At 39.4% G+C, this 14,268-nt stretch overlaps 1 protein-coding gene across 2 annotated transcripts; it reads right to left on the bottom strand.

Annotated features, from left to right (window-relative positions):
• Window positions 1-2,086: 2,086 nt before the first annotated feature.
• AKAP17A (A-kinase anchoring protein 17A) lies at window positions 2,087-13,650 on the bottom strand. Of its 2 annotated transcripts, none has more exons than XM_063444282.1 (5): window positions 13,585-13,650; window positions 10,891-11,663; window positions 9,018-9,166; window positions 7,482-7,722; window positions 2,087-4,158 (listed from the first exon to the last, which is right to left on the bottom strand). In XM_063444282.1, the coding sequence occupies exons 2-5, from the start codon at window positions 11,650-11,652 to the stop codon at window positions 3,337-3,339; spliced, it is 1,974 nt and encodes a 657-aa protein (XP_063300352.1). In that variant the 5' UTR covers window positions 11,653-11,663; window positions 13,585-13,650; the 3' UTR covers window positions 2,087-3,336. The 2 variants fall into 2 exon arrangements, with proteins under 2 accessions (XP_063300352.1, XP_063300353.1); XM_063444283.1 differs by having other exon boundaries at window positions 7,482-7,719.
• Between the last annotated feature and the right edge of the window lie 618 nt (window positions 13,651-14,268).

Below are 14,268 nucleotides of genomic sequence, written 5' to 3'. Positions count from 1 at the left end.
CAGGCCAGATTACCGGGACTATATGTATATACTTCATACGTATCTAAATTATAATTTTCAGTATTTATCGAGTCATTATGTTTCAAATCAGTGTTTGTACATACTCCAAATTCTACACTTTCTGTAGGGTTCTGATGAAAAAAAACACAGTGCTTTTAAACCTGACACCAAATGCACCAGGCCTATTGTTTACGATTTGGTTGGTCATGTTAGCCAATTAGTCTTTGTAAATATGAGAATTGCCAGTTTTGTTTTTTACGTCGGAACACAAATTGGTGTTTAGTGATAATTAGCCCTATTTTGTAACAACCGATTAGGATCCCGTTAAATGTGATAGACCATCATAAAATATAATTTTCTGGAGATTATACATCTATAAAAAGTCCACTTCTTTGGGGAGTGCACTTTTACAAAATTGTGCAACAGTATAGAAATGTCCATATTAATTATCTATTTTCTTCCAATGGCCTTCTGCCTTTCGATCAATTGAAAGATAAATATGATTTACGTTTACTTGATGCCCCAACACAAGAGACTTGTGACAACAATTAGAGAACATTTTGCTCTTTCCGATCAGGATCTGATCGTGTTAAAATTGGATATGACAAAATTAGAAAAAAAATCTATTTATTAGATCCTGGTCGGAAACAAAGCATCTCATAGTTACATAGTTGAAAAGAGACTTGCGTCCATCAAGTTCAGCCTTCCTCACATTTGTTTTTTTGCTGTTGATCCAAAAGAAGGCAAAAAAACAGTTTGAAGCACAATTTTGCAACAAGCTAGGAAAAAAAAAAATCCTTCTTGACCCCAGAATGGCAGTCAGATTTATCCTTGTATCAAGCAGTTATTACCCTACATTGAAAGATTAAATCCTTGAATATTCTGTCTTTGCAAGTATCTCCTTGTGTTACAAATTTTTTGCAGGTGAAGTGTGATAAAACGAATTACATGTTAAGGTGGGAGAGTGAGCTGGGTGAGATATACACAATAGAGAAGTGGAATTAATTTTTATTATCATTTAAAGGTGTCACTCAATGTGCAAACCATTTGGAATCCCATTACAAATTAATTTATAGATGGTACCTAACCCCTTCTAAACTTTTTAACATGCACCTTAGCGTAAAAAATACATGTTGGAGAGACTGCGGTCAAATTGGTACATAATTCCACGTCTTCCATTCGTGTCCCAAAATTAAAACTTATTGGCTGAAAATTCTCAAATTAATCACATAATAGAATTCGAATTAAAACTATCCCCGTGTCTTTGTCTCTTTAAGAAAATTCCATCTAACCTGCCTAGATACAAAAAAATTATACTAGGCCATCTTCTCATATGAGCTAATTCCATCATCTCTCGTCTTTGGAAGTCACCCACTGTACCAACTATGGGTGAGGTCTTTCACTAATTTGTTCAAATAAAAGGTGTGATTTGGCTTTTCGTGATCCATCTACTTTCACATCTATATTGCAGCATGAATGGTCAATGTGGGAAGATGTGAAAGATAAATTCGGACTTTAACCATTTTCCCACCTGACTGAATACATATTCTGCTTCCGGATTATTATTTTTTTTAGTGCTATGCTGTTATTAATCACTTGATACTTTATTTTATTTCTGTACATAGTTTACTTATTTCATATACAAATATTTAGAAGATTTATGTGTATTTCATACGATTGCTTGTTTAGTTTTGACAATGGTTCATAAGTCATTATATATATGCCAATGTTGTTGGATATAATGTTTTAAAACATCGATAAAGACATTTGACGCAGTATAAATAATCATCATGAAGGTGCATTTAAAGGGACACTCTAAAGCTTAAAAAAAAACACTTTAGTAAATGTATCTGTATGAAAAACTTGCCTGTTTTTAATTATGCATGGTTTCATAGGGGGTACATCTAAAAACAGCGTGGAAAAGCTGCAGTTCTCTTCTCTGCTCTCCAGACCTGCTGTAGCTCACCAATCACAGACTTTCCAATGCAGCTCTATGAGAAGTCTACACAAGGCAGATGCTCTTCATAATTGCCTGCCTCTTGCGTGTAGCTCCAGGGAGCTAAACAACCAAGAAGTAACAGGACCGACTGCCAGTGAGGTGTAACAAGTTTTATTTGTAGAAGTGATAATTTCTATTGAAATCTGCACTTTTTGTAAAATGATATAAAAGAAGATACACTTCTTCACACGTAAGTGGGTCTTCAGTGTCCCTTTAATACACGATGCAATAAAACAATTAAAATAAACTGAACAAATAGCTGTGTAGAACTAAAACATATATAGTTTATTACTTAAATGTGGTCCTTGGAACAGAGTAAGCTACCGCTGATACACCAGTAAGGAAAAAAAAAAAAAAGATTTTGAATATCGTTTATTTTTAATTTCTCCATCTAATGGAGAAAGAAACCAATGTACCTTACATCATTCAACATAACAAAATTGGCATTTCACTATCACCTAGCAGTTAATGTAGCTTAAACATTTTATATAAACCCATAACAGAGAACATGCTTGGAATTACAGGCTACACATTGCCAGTCTTGCAGCAGTCTGTAATTACCAAACTGTACTTGGATATGAGTATTACAAAAATCCCTACCACTAGGAATGCAGATTACTGGACTCCTGTCCTACTATCTAGTGATAGTTGTGATCTATTTGCAAATGGTTAAAGTCATATGTACACTGCTTTAACTCATGTGACGATTAACAAAACAGAATATAGAGCAAACTGACGCTCATATAGAAATGTATTCACAGCTTCCTTAAAAATGGTGCTGTCACTATCTGGGGACTTTGCATAATTTACCGAGAGCCCTGATGGTAACATCTTGTACATGCGTGAGTTTACAGTATTGAGGTCTATGTAGGATCTCGCAAGATCCTCCATAGACAGAGCCAATTTCCTGCAGCTGTCACTGGTAATGCCTGGGGGATTGGCACTTCAAGGCGGTGGTTGCTCCGCCCACTGTCTAGAAGTGTCAGGCGCAGTAAAAATACTGAGACTAAGTAGTCCCTACTTTTAGACTGGATTGGAATTTCAGTGAAGTATTGAGTATTTCAAAGATTGTATCAATATGAAATACTAATTTTTTAAAGGGGAGGGGGGGTGTTGGTGACAGTTCTGCTTTAAGTTGCCAAACTGTTATTTTAGTGGATATACCTGAGTTCAGCTTGCAAACCTCTAATCAGGACTAGTTGATGAATGTCTGAGAAGCATGTTGGTCAAGAGTTGTAGCTTACTTTATAATTAGTGCATAGTATTCCTGAATGGGTTGTAAATAAAATGGATTCAAAGTAAAATGAATTCAGCAACACATGCAAGTTGTGTAATGCTCAGCTGCTGCATGACTTTCTCTCCCTACTACAGGATCTCCTGTGATGCTTTTTGCTCCTGTATTTGTCTCTTCGATCTTTACCTCTGTGTCTGCTTTCTTTTGGGCTGTAATCACGAGAGGAACGTTTCTTGTGTCTTTTTTTAACTTTAAGTCCATCACTATCACTGCTCAAATCTCGCTTGTGTTTTGATTTGTGTTTATGTACTTTTTCCCCAGTATGATAATCTGTACTAGAAACCTCTTGTCCTCTATTGCTTTCTGGTTCTTTTACAATTGGGGGAGGTTTAGATTCATTCACATATACATTCTGATCAACTAAATTTGGATTATGAAGTGGATTAATATTGTCAAAATTACTGGTATATGCAGATAGAGGTCTCACAAGATGTATGCTGCTTATTTGTTTACAGTCCTGCATCAGAGGATACTCATAACTTGCTCCATTAATGCCCTGCAGATGTGAATTTGCATAGTGACAGTAAGGCTGTAGCGGTTGAAAGTCTGAAGGTGTCTGAGTAGAGGTAGATGTAACATCGTTAATTGGTAATTCATAGGGGACGTTTCCACTTGGTTTAAGAGGTAAATAATGTACTGGATTTGAAACCTCAATGCTTTGGGGGATTGAACACAAGTTTCTATTAAGGAGACTGCTCAGAAGTTTCTCTCTCAATTCCCTTTCTTTTTGCTGAAGGCCCAGAGCTCGACGTTTTTCTTCCTCCACACGTCTCAGCTCTGCTTCTTGCCGTTTCCTTCTTTCTTCCAACTGTAAAAGTCGGATCCTTTCTGCTTCCCTTTGTTCCTCTTCATGAAGCTTTAGAGACTAACAAAGAGATGAAGTTAAAACATTTTTATTTTTTTTAAAAAGAAAGATAGCTTTGCAAAAATGATTTTGTAAAATAGGCAGCAGTCAAGAAACAGTTTTTTACATTGTTTTAGCCAACAAAAAAACGCCACAGGATCTTAAAAATTAAATAACTATCAAATCCAAAAAGAGAGGTTTGTTAATTATAATTGCTGCATCATTGCCAGACATAATTGGGAGAAAAAAAAAAAAAACACTCCACATTATTCTCTCTTAGCTGCACTGTCATAAGTGGGGATATTGCATTTTCAGAAATGCTCTTCACACTGACATGTCTGCCACCATGGTAACAGAAACAGAAAAGCTACATATAAACTACCTAAGAAAATGAGATCCACCAGAGATGATGTTTGTGGTTGCAATGAAATGGCATAGGTATCTATTTGCACAACACACACAAGGATTCTTGTTCCACCAGTTATTGCAAGATACAGCCAATAGGAAATGGCAAGGTCATGGTGGAAACTACGTTAACCCCTTAAGGACACATGACATGTGTGACATGTCATGATTCCCTTTTATTCCAGAAGTTAGGTCCTTAAGGGGTTAAAGGAAGAGTGTAGACACTTTAACAACTTCATCTTAATAAAGTTGTTATAGTAACCTGCAGTACTGCCCACCTCTTCTACCCCCCCAAAACTCATTTCACAAACTAGAAGGCCTGAAAAGTGGCTTCACTCCATGCCTCCAAACTCTGGTTATCTTCCATCCTGGCTCTCATACCGCAACATACCATGACATCCTGCACCGGTCTGCCAAAGATAATTATTGTATTCAATGATTTTCAATAGCAGAGTCTTGGGCACATCCTGGCAAGCTTGGCACATGTGCCTAAGGCTCCTAATGCTCCTCTATGAGGAGAATTGGATTGGACAGATATCCTGAAGACACACCTCCAGGTTCACATCAAAGTTATCAAAGTTACTAACGACCTAATCGCAGCTAAATCCAAAGGCCACTACTCCATACTAATTCTTCTTGACTTCTCAGCGGCCTTTGACACCGTTGATCATGCTCTCCTTCTTCAAACTCTTCAATCGCTTGGTCTCTGTGACTCTGTCCTCTCGTGGTTTTCCTCTTATCTCTCCCAACACTCATTCAGTGTCTTTTTCTAACGATACCTCCTCCCCTCGCCCTGTCTCGGTTAGAGTCCCCCAAGGCTCCGTCCTTGGTCCCCTTCTATTTTCTCTTTATATTGCCTCGCTTGGCAAACTTATTACCTCTTTTGGATTCCACTACCACCTGTACGCTGATGACACCCAGCTATATCTCTCCTCCCCGGACCTCTCCCCTGCCGTCCTGCAACGTGTCACTGCTTGCCTTTCTTCCATCTCTGACTGGATGTCCTCCTGCTTTCTGAAACTCAATCTCTCAAAAACTGAGCTCCTTGTCTTTCCTCCTCCTAATACTGATCCTCCTCTTTCGCTCTCCCTTCAAGTTTGTGGTACCAACATCAGTCCATCCTTGCAAGCGCGCTGTCTTGGCGTCATACTTGACTCTGGTCTCACCTTTGAGCCTCACATCCAGCATGTTGCCAAATCCTGTAGATTCCATCTTAAAAACATAGCCCGCATCCGCCCCTTTCTTGCACCAGATACTACCAAGGAGCTTGTCCATGCTCTAGTAATTTCCTGCATGGATTATTGTAACCCTCTCCTGATTGGTCTTCCCAAAAGCCGTACTGCACCCCTACAGTCCGTAATGAATGCTGCTGCTAGACTGATTTTCCTATCTAGCCGTTTCTCTCACACCTCACCCCTCTGCCAGTCCTTACATTGGCTTCCTGTATGCTATAGGAGTCAATTCAAGGTACTAACGCACACCTATAAAGCACTGAACAACTCTAGCCCCTCTTATATCTCCTCACAGATCCATAGGTATGTCCCTTCTCGGTCTCTCCGCTCTGCCCGTGACCACCTCCTGTCCGTTGTCCGCACCCGTATGGCCAACTCGCGCTTGCAGGACTTCTCGCGGGCGGCTCCCTTCCTATGGAATAGCCTGCCTACCGCCATCAGACTCTCCCCTAATCTTGCATCTTTTAAGAAGTGCCTTAAAACCCATCTCTTTAGGAAAGCTTATGGCCTCCAAGACTAACCCCTCTTACCCTCTCCTAAAGGGCAGCCCACCTTATTTGATTGCAAATTCCTGTCCTAATGTGTTTTACACCCCACCTCCTATAGAATGTAAGCTCGATTGAGCAGGGTCCTCTTCAACCTATTGTTCCTATAAGTTTATTTGTAATTGTCCTATTTATAGTTAAATCCCCTCTCATAATATTGTAAAGCGCTACGGAATCTGTTGGCGCTATATAAATGGCAATAATAATAATAATAATAATTTCATTTTTTTTTTATGCCTGGGTGGCCATAAACTAAACAATCACATCAGTAATGTAGCATTATGAATACAGATATGTATTCCTAATGCTACATGCCTTTTGGCACATTTTCCCCCCATACATTGGCACATATATGTATATATTGTAAGTACTTTAGAATTTCAACAAAATTGTCATAAGGATAAATTTACTTTACACTCAAAATAACAATGCTTCTTTATGTAATAGGTACATTCCAAACAACCATTTTCCTCATGGCTTTAGAATATTTCATTATTTCTGCAAGCTGCTTAAGGAAGCACTCTAACGTTAGAAATACAAACATATTTCTATCATTAGAGGTACTCTTGGCAGTTTAGAAAAATAAATTGAAAAACAGCCATTTTGCTTAAGTTATATGCCAGACCACAGTCTCTTTGAGTGTTGGTGCTTAGAGTAACCCATTACTAATATAAATATTCAAAAACTATGTTGGTTTCCCCCCCCCCCCCCCCCCTTGGAAAAAACAAAAACAAAAAAAAGTAACCTACACGAATTTCCTCACATTAATAAATAAAAAAAAAAAAAAAAAAAGCCAAGTCCTGAATAGCACCAGAGAAAGAAAAAAATAACATAAGAGGCATTTTACAGCAAATGTCTTGTAATGTTGCAGAGATTTTGATGAGCAGTCAGGACTGGGAGACAAAATGACTTGCACCGTCCACAAGGCAACAGTTAGTGCAATTTAAAACAATAACAATATATATATATATATATATATACATACACACACACACACACACACACACAATATATATATATATATTTATAAAAATAAAAAGATTGAAGCATCCCATAGGGTTTATATACCACAATTTTAGAAACAGTTTTGAGTGCCATGAAATAAGCTGCTCAATCTATTTAATGCTCTGTAAGTTAGAACATGAGACTTCAGTTATCCTACCTTCACTCTACTTAACAGCTCAGCAATTAATCTGATGGACTGAAGATTTCTTTGAGCCAGTAAAAGTCTTCTCTCTTCAAATCGGATTTTCTCCTGCAATCTCTTTTGTTCTTCGGCTTGCAATTTTTGCAATTTTTTCTTGTTCTTTCTAACCTCCCGTTCTTTTTGCTTCTCCTCCTTCCGCTTCATCTTCTCTTTCCTTTTTCTTTCTTTTTCAAGCTCTTCTTGCTCTTTTTGTCTGCTTTAATGCAACAATTAGTCCATTATTTAGAAAACACAGGAAACAGTGCCATAAAAATGGTTAGAAACTGTGTTTGTGTAATTTCTATTACCGTGTGTAAGTATGAAACAAACCAGTAAGGTCTTTCAAAATTACATCTGTTGCTACATAAACAGAATACATAAATATATTAAGGGAACACAACTGGCTGGGGTAGTGGTAATGGTGCCAGGAGTGCCTTAGTAATTTATCAAACAGTTCAAGTATGTTCTGACAACTTACTTGGGTCCCTGGTTGCATGCACTGCAATGTTTTCCCTGCGCTAAGCACGGCCCAATATAGAACTGAACTCCATGGTTGGCAGAATTGATATGATGTTCTCAGACAATGAGAGCGACCCTGCTTAGCCAAGAGAAACAAACCAGATTCTCCACAAAGGAGGATCTGGAAGCAGGGCTGCAGCCATAGGTGCTCAGAGGGTCCCAATCAAGTTATCAGTTTTTTAAATGCTTAGACTACCTAAAAGGGGTAAACATTGAGACGTTTTCACATCATGCACAAATTGTGATTCTGTGATACATGATAAAGAAAGTATATAAGACATTATAAAACTATTAAGGGAATATCCACACTACTGATCGGGTATGGTGCAGCCTCCAGGGTTTCCTCAATCACTGAACAGCACAAGTGAGCAAGTAATGGAGTCACAGCACCAAAGTACACATAAAAAAAAATATTTAATCCACCAACATACGGACTCAGTAACATCTCGACTCTATGAGGGGCCTTTGACAAAGATCCCTAAGGGGGTGGAATTTTGGTGATGATATGCCATTATTTACATATTTATAGAAATAATAAGCATTCTGATAAGATACTTTTAAATGCATATCAATATAACTTGTATAAGAAATAGGGATGCACCAAACCGAAATGAAAATTCTGGAAAATATAAAAAAAAAAACAAAAAAAAATAAGACTTTGCTTTACAACCATTAGAAGTCCAAACATTTTGAGCCTAAATCAAAAGATGTCTCTTGTCAACGTTACAAAGCAAAACACAGTGCTGAAATATTGTGTGATAAACCGATTAAACTTCAGTAAAAAGATAGATTACCTAATGGAAACCTGTTTGTGAAGTACCGCTTCCTACATGTAATTACGTCTGAATGAACATTTGCCAGCTATGGAGGCATTTGGTGTTTTTTGGGGATGTTGCGAATGTGATTCAAAAAGAAGTCTGACTTCGTACAAGCATATTATCTATTCTGCCGGCTTAAATTCTATTTCTGTCTTAAAATATTAAACTGCCATACCGTTCTTCTTCCTTTTGTTTCTCTTCAGCTTCCTTCTCCTTTCTCTTCTGCTCCTCTCGTCGCTGCTCCAGTTCTTGCAGTTTCTGCCGTTCCAGCTGCCGCTTTTTCATAGATGCCTCACTCAGGTGCTTGGTTGAATCAAAAGACACCTGCAAGACAGCATGACAAAACATCCTTATTAGAAAATCCTTATTTAGGGTGAGATTTCCTAACTAACAAAAAAAAAAAAACCACAAAAAAAAAACCCACACATATCCATGGTTTAATAATGCCAATACAATCACAATTCAAGTACTCACTGCTCTGGAGTTGCAGAAGGTTAGACCCAGATAATGAAAGCATAAATACAAAGAGGAACAGGAACAGCACGAAAACATAAAATCAATATAGTTTATTCACCCCTTAGGGCGGGGCTTTTTGAATCTAGGAGGCATTTTTTTTCCCGTTTTTTTAAACAAAGCTTTTATTTCAATGCCAAAAGTACCAAATCTTAAAGAGACACTATATTTACCTGAACCACTACAGCTTAATGTTCTGGTGTCTATAGCCTGTCCCTGCAGGCTTTTCAATGTAAGCACTACTGCCTAGTAAGACCTCTAGAGGTGCTGCCTAACAGTGTGCAGCTATGTTCTGCCTCTCCATGGTCTGCATAGAGACACTGAATATCCATGGATTCAATGGATCTCAATGAGGAGACACTGATTGGTCCAGCACGTTGTTTTGTAGTGCATGCGCAATAGCCTTCCATTGTTGTCATCTAGGAAATCATGGGATTGGTGGAGATCAGCAACACTGATGATCTCAACAATAGAGATGGGGCCAGTTGCGGCAAGACCAGCTTGGCATGAGAAAAAAAAAATACCTTTCCCCATGCAATCGCAGAGGGATCGGTAACCAAAATAGTTTAACACTATAGTGTCAGGAATACAGGTTTGTATTCCTGACACTATAGTGTTTCTTCATATTTACACATAAAGAAGACAAATGCACTCACTGACAGACTAACACATAGTTACACACAATGCCAGACACACACATTCTCTGATAAAATAAGACAAATCATTTTTTTTAGTGTAAGTCCACGCAACCTCCATACTGTTTGGAGAGCTAGAGTGGATCCTTTCCCTGGGGTCCAGCATGACTGTCATCTTCCTGCTCTGCTCCCTCGCACACGCACCATTTCATGATGCCAGGTCTGGAGTGACATTTCCCAGCTACGAACATCACAGCAGGGTACGCGAGGGAGCAGCGGAAGAACGTCAGCGTGACTGCAGTGTTTTAGTCCACTCCCTCCCTGCTTCTTACCTGGCCAGGGAGGAGGGGGATATGGCATGGACTCTGCAGAGGGGGCCCAGCAACACTAACTTCCCTTCCCAGCAGCTCCCCTGTCTAACTCTCGTGGCCTATGTGCCGCATGGAGTGTTGCCATGGTAACCTGTGGCAACGCTCTGACTGCTTCGGGACTCGCAACATTTAGACAGGGGAGCTAAAGTGAACTGCTGGGAAGGGAAGTATGAGTGTGCTGCGGGGCCCCCAGGCCCATGACAACCATCTCAGTTATCATGCCCTGATCTGCATTATCGGCAATATCAGTATCTTTCTAGGCAGATACCTATATTGCCCAAAATTCAGAATATTGGCCTATAATATCGTCCAGACCGATAATCGGTCGTTCCTTACTCCGATCTCTTTCACAAATTTGCAAATTCTAATTTTAGTATAGTTAGAATTAGAATGGTACCACCTCAGAATTGTTTAGCATATCTTGAGGTAAACATTTTTTCAAAAAATGATCTTTTGGGAAATAGTACACCAGCAAAGTGATAGACTACATAAACATAAAAATATATTTGTAAAGCTCAATATTACACACCTTTATATTGCATGCCACTGCTTTTCCATCTTCACCTTTATGCATTAGTTTCATTCCCCGAAGAGCGTTCATAGCCTTTACAAAGCCAGCATACTCCTTGTATTGAACATATGCCTCAAAATTTAAGTGGCCACCAAAACTAAATGTATGAAAGTTCCTACCAGTCATTTCTTCTCTGTAAGGATCAAGCATTGGTATATCGACATTCCTGATCTGCCCAAATACACTGAAAACTTTAACAAGGACTTCTTCACTTGGTTTTTCTGAGCCAGAATCTTTAGAGGCAAACCACTTGCATGGTAATCCTTCGAGATGGATTGTATCTGGTCTTTCTCCTGGTAAGTTTTCATTCATATCTTTTGCATCACGGAAAAAGGAATCCCAGTCATGCCTAGTGGGAAATTCTATTTTATATTCAGCAGCTCTTACTTTTAAGATATCGGAGAATCCGCTAAGTTTTATACTTTTTCCATCCAGAGAAGAGACAAATGCCTTAACCAAACTTTTGTTATCGACTTCTCCTTCAAATCTGATAAAGTCCATTGTGCTTTTGGAAATACGCAGAGTAGAAAACTGGTGGTTATTTACCATGCCCTTTAAACGCTCCATAACTTCCCAGTTTGAAATGGACTTTCCAGGTTGCTTCAGTTGAGGAAGTGCCACACTGATGATCATTTTTGTGATAGGTTTTAGAAAAAGGCCACATGATGCGCACAGTTCTACAGCTTCGGATGTATCGTGGACTATAGTAGCTGCAGCCATAATCAAAATCCCTAGAAATAGCAAATAAAAAAAATATATTTGCATTAATTACCAAAAACGTACAGTCTAACATTTAATTGGCTTATTATTTAATAGGGTATCAAAAGCAGTCCACAGAAGGACTGGCACATTGTAAGTACTAAAAACATCAACATCTGAGTGTGTAGATAGATCTGTGTTTCAGTCATTTTCATAGATATTCATTAAAGGAACACTCCAAGCACCTTAACCACTCCAGTCCTCACCCCTGGGAACTGCTGGGTGCAGGTTGCAGCCTCATGTGGAGCCAGAAGCTTTTGTGTCAGCAGAGTGCTCTGAGCCAATAAGCTGAAAGGCATTGTTTACATTAAAAAGGTTGCAGAGACACGGAGTAGACACCAGAACAACTACAACTTTAATATTTAGTGTATACAATTTACATCACAGGTATGCTAGGTGCCAATGTATGTAACATCTTTGTTTGCAAACTCAATACAATAACCTTAAAAGGAACACTTCAAGCACTATAACATTTCATGCAAAGTAAGAAGCCAAACCATTTCAGAAAGGTTTGACTTCTTTCCTGAGGCTCGTCGTACTCCATGCCCCAACTCTTTGCTAACAGCTTGTTAGCTAAACTAAGCCCTACTGTTCCCAACCTCAAGGCAGCTGGAAGCGCAGAGCTTAACTCATTGGATGAGAGTGATCAGTTGACACTCTCAGCCAATGAGCTAGCCCTGCACTGTTCGCTCAGGAGGATGAGTTTCAGACACCCAGAGAGGTCAGGAGCGGCACTCAGAGTTCTCAGATAAGAAGTCAAGCCATTCTAAAATGGTTTGACTACTTACATTGGGAGATGCCAGGGCACTCTTGCCACCAAAAGCAAAACAGTGTATTGAAATAGTTATAGTGCTTGGGGTGTTCCTTTAAGTCATTGTGTGAGAGTACTGATTCAAAGTCTTGAAAGACCACTTTAAGCACTATAACCAATTCATCCTACTGAAATGGTTATGGTGCAAAGATCCTGTCCCCACAACCTTACTTTTTAAAAATATTTAATTCCAGAGAAAAATACCCCTTTTCAATGTGTAGTGCTACTACTCTTTTTAAAGGCACCTATACAACTTCAGCTTATAAAGTCGTCTGGGTGCGGTGTCACAGGTCGCTTACGCCTGCAAAGGTACTTATTGCAGTTTTTAATAAACATCCAGTGTCACCTGCTTTCCTATGGGGGAAGTGCTAATGTGAGCGTGTTCATCGCCGCACATGTGTGTGTGTGGTCTCCCTCGTTGGAGCAGCAGGCGCTGGAATCAGGTAAGTGACAGAAGGAGTTTTCAACTTCTTCTGCAGCATAGGGGGGGTTGGGGGCACTTTTAAGTTTACTCAACTCAATCCAGTGTCAGGCACAGAGATCCATTCAAAAGGACTCAGCATGCATGCACATGCTTGTTGCCAGCAAGGAGAGGGGGATAGGGAGTGCCTGGATTAAAAAAATAAAATAAATAGCAGATGAGGTTTCCTCTGTGGGAGGGAAGGGAGACCTGTTTCTCCCTTGCAGGCTCTGACAACAAAAGTATATTATGCACAAAATTGACACCAGGCAACCCTAAAAGAGTGTTCTGGGCTGCCTGGGTCAAGTGCATTGGTGGTGCAGCTTGTCCCCAACATATTAATAGAAATATATCTGCATGTGTTTCAAGCAGATACACTGCACATCCAGGCTGCTGCCACCGTGAACACTTCAAAAAGCAGAAATGATCATGACGGTTTGATTAACCCTTTAACTGAATAATCATTCATTTTGCGTTTATGCATCACATATCCGTCAATTTGCCGGCGATATACACTTCACAGAATCCTCAATTCCACGAATACACTGCCCGGCAATGTGACAGTAATGGAAGACTATATACGCCAGGCCGGAACACGTGTGGTATGTTTATTAAATCTTACCATGGAACGAATAACCCTGTCTGAAGACCGGATCCTCCAGGTGAGTGCTTGACAGGAAAGAAAACAAAAACTATGGCGCTGGGACAGGAACATCCGGCTGTGGCCGGGACCTGACTTCCGCTCCCAGACTGCTCCCTGCTTCCGGTCCAGTTTCTATGGTGACAGTTGCAACAGACCTCCGGCGGCCATGTTTTTGGAGCCTAAGGCTGTCATTTTTATTCCCGAGTTCTTCGAACAGATTGCTTCCTGTGTGTTTTTTGAGCTGGAGTGTTCTGCCGTGTGACTGGGAATGCGTGATGTTTAGTGAGAGGTGTTATATAATGGTTGAGCTGGTTGTGTGTGAGCAGTGTATATATCATACATGGCCATGTCATATGTTAAAGTATTGTTTTTTTTCTACTCTGGCAGTAAGCTTTTTTAATTACTGACGCTGTTAACCCAACAAATGATCTGCATTTAGGACCTTTATTTACATCCTACATTAAGCTACTACCGTAGTTACTCCCATAGGTGCCAAAGTGTGAAAGAAATAATTCGAGGAAACTTTGATTTGTCAAATAGTCGCCAACGAAGTCTAATGTTCGGCAAATACATTTTGCACCCTGACATATTCGACGACTGTTTTATCGATCTTTTTTGACCGAGAAAGTTTTTTGTTTCAATTAACTTTTTTTTTTTTTTTCT

This window comes from Pelobates fuscus, chromosome 1, assembly GCF_036172605.1.
Source record: "Pelobates fuscus isolate aPelFus1 chromosome 1, aPelFus1.pri, whole genome shotgun sequence".
Taxonomy (NCBI): domain Eukaryota; kingdom Metazoa; phylum Chordata; class Amphibia; order Anura; family Pelobatidae; genus Pelobates; species Pelobates fuscus.
This window is presented reverse-complemented; position numbering and strand designations above follow the sequence as displayed.

Coding starts and splice junctions, on each gene's coding strand:
- AKAP17A (XM_063444282.1), bottom strand. CDS start 11,652: ATGGCTGCAGCTACTATAGTCCACGATACATCCGAAGCTGTAGAACTG. Junction 9,167..10,890: donor CAGTGGCATGCAATATAAAG/GTGTGTAATATT, acceptor GCTGTCTTGCAG/GTGTCTTTTGATTCAACCAA. Junction 4,159..7,481: donor AGCTGTTAAGTAGAGTGAAG/GTAGGATAACTG, acceptor TCTCTTTGTTAG/TCTCTAAAGCTTCATGAAGA.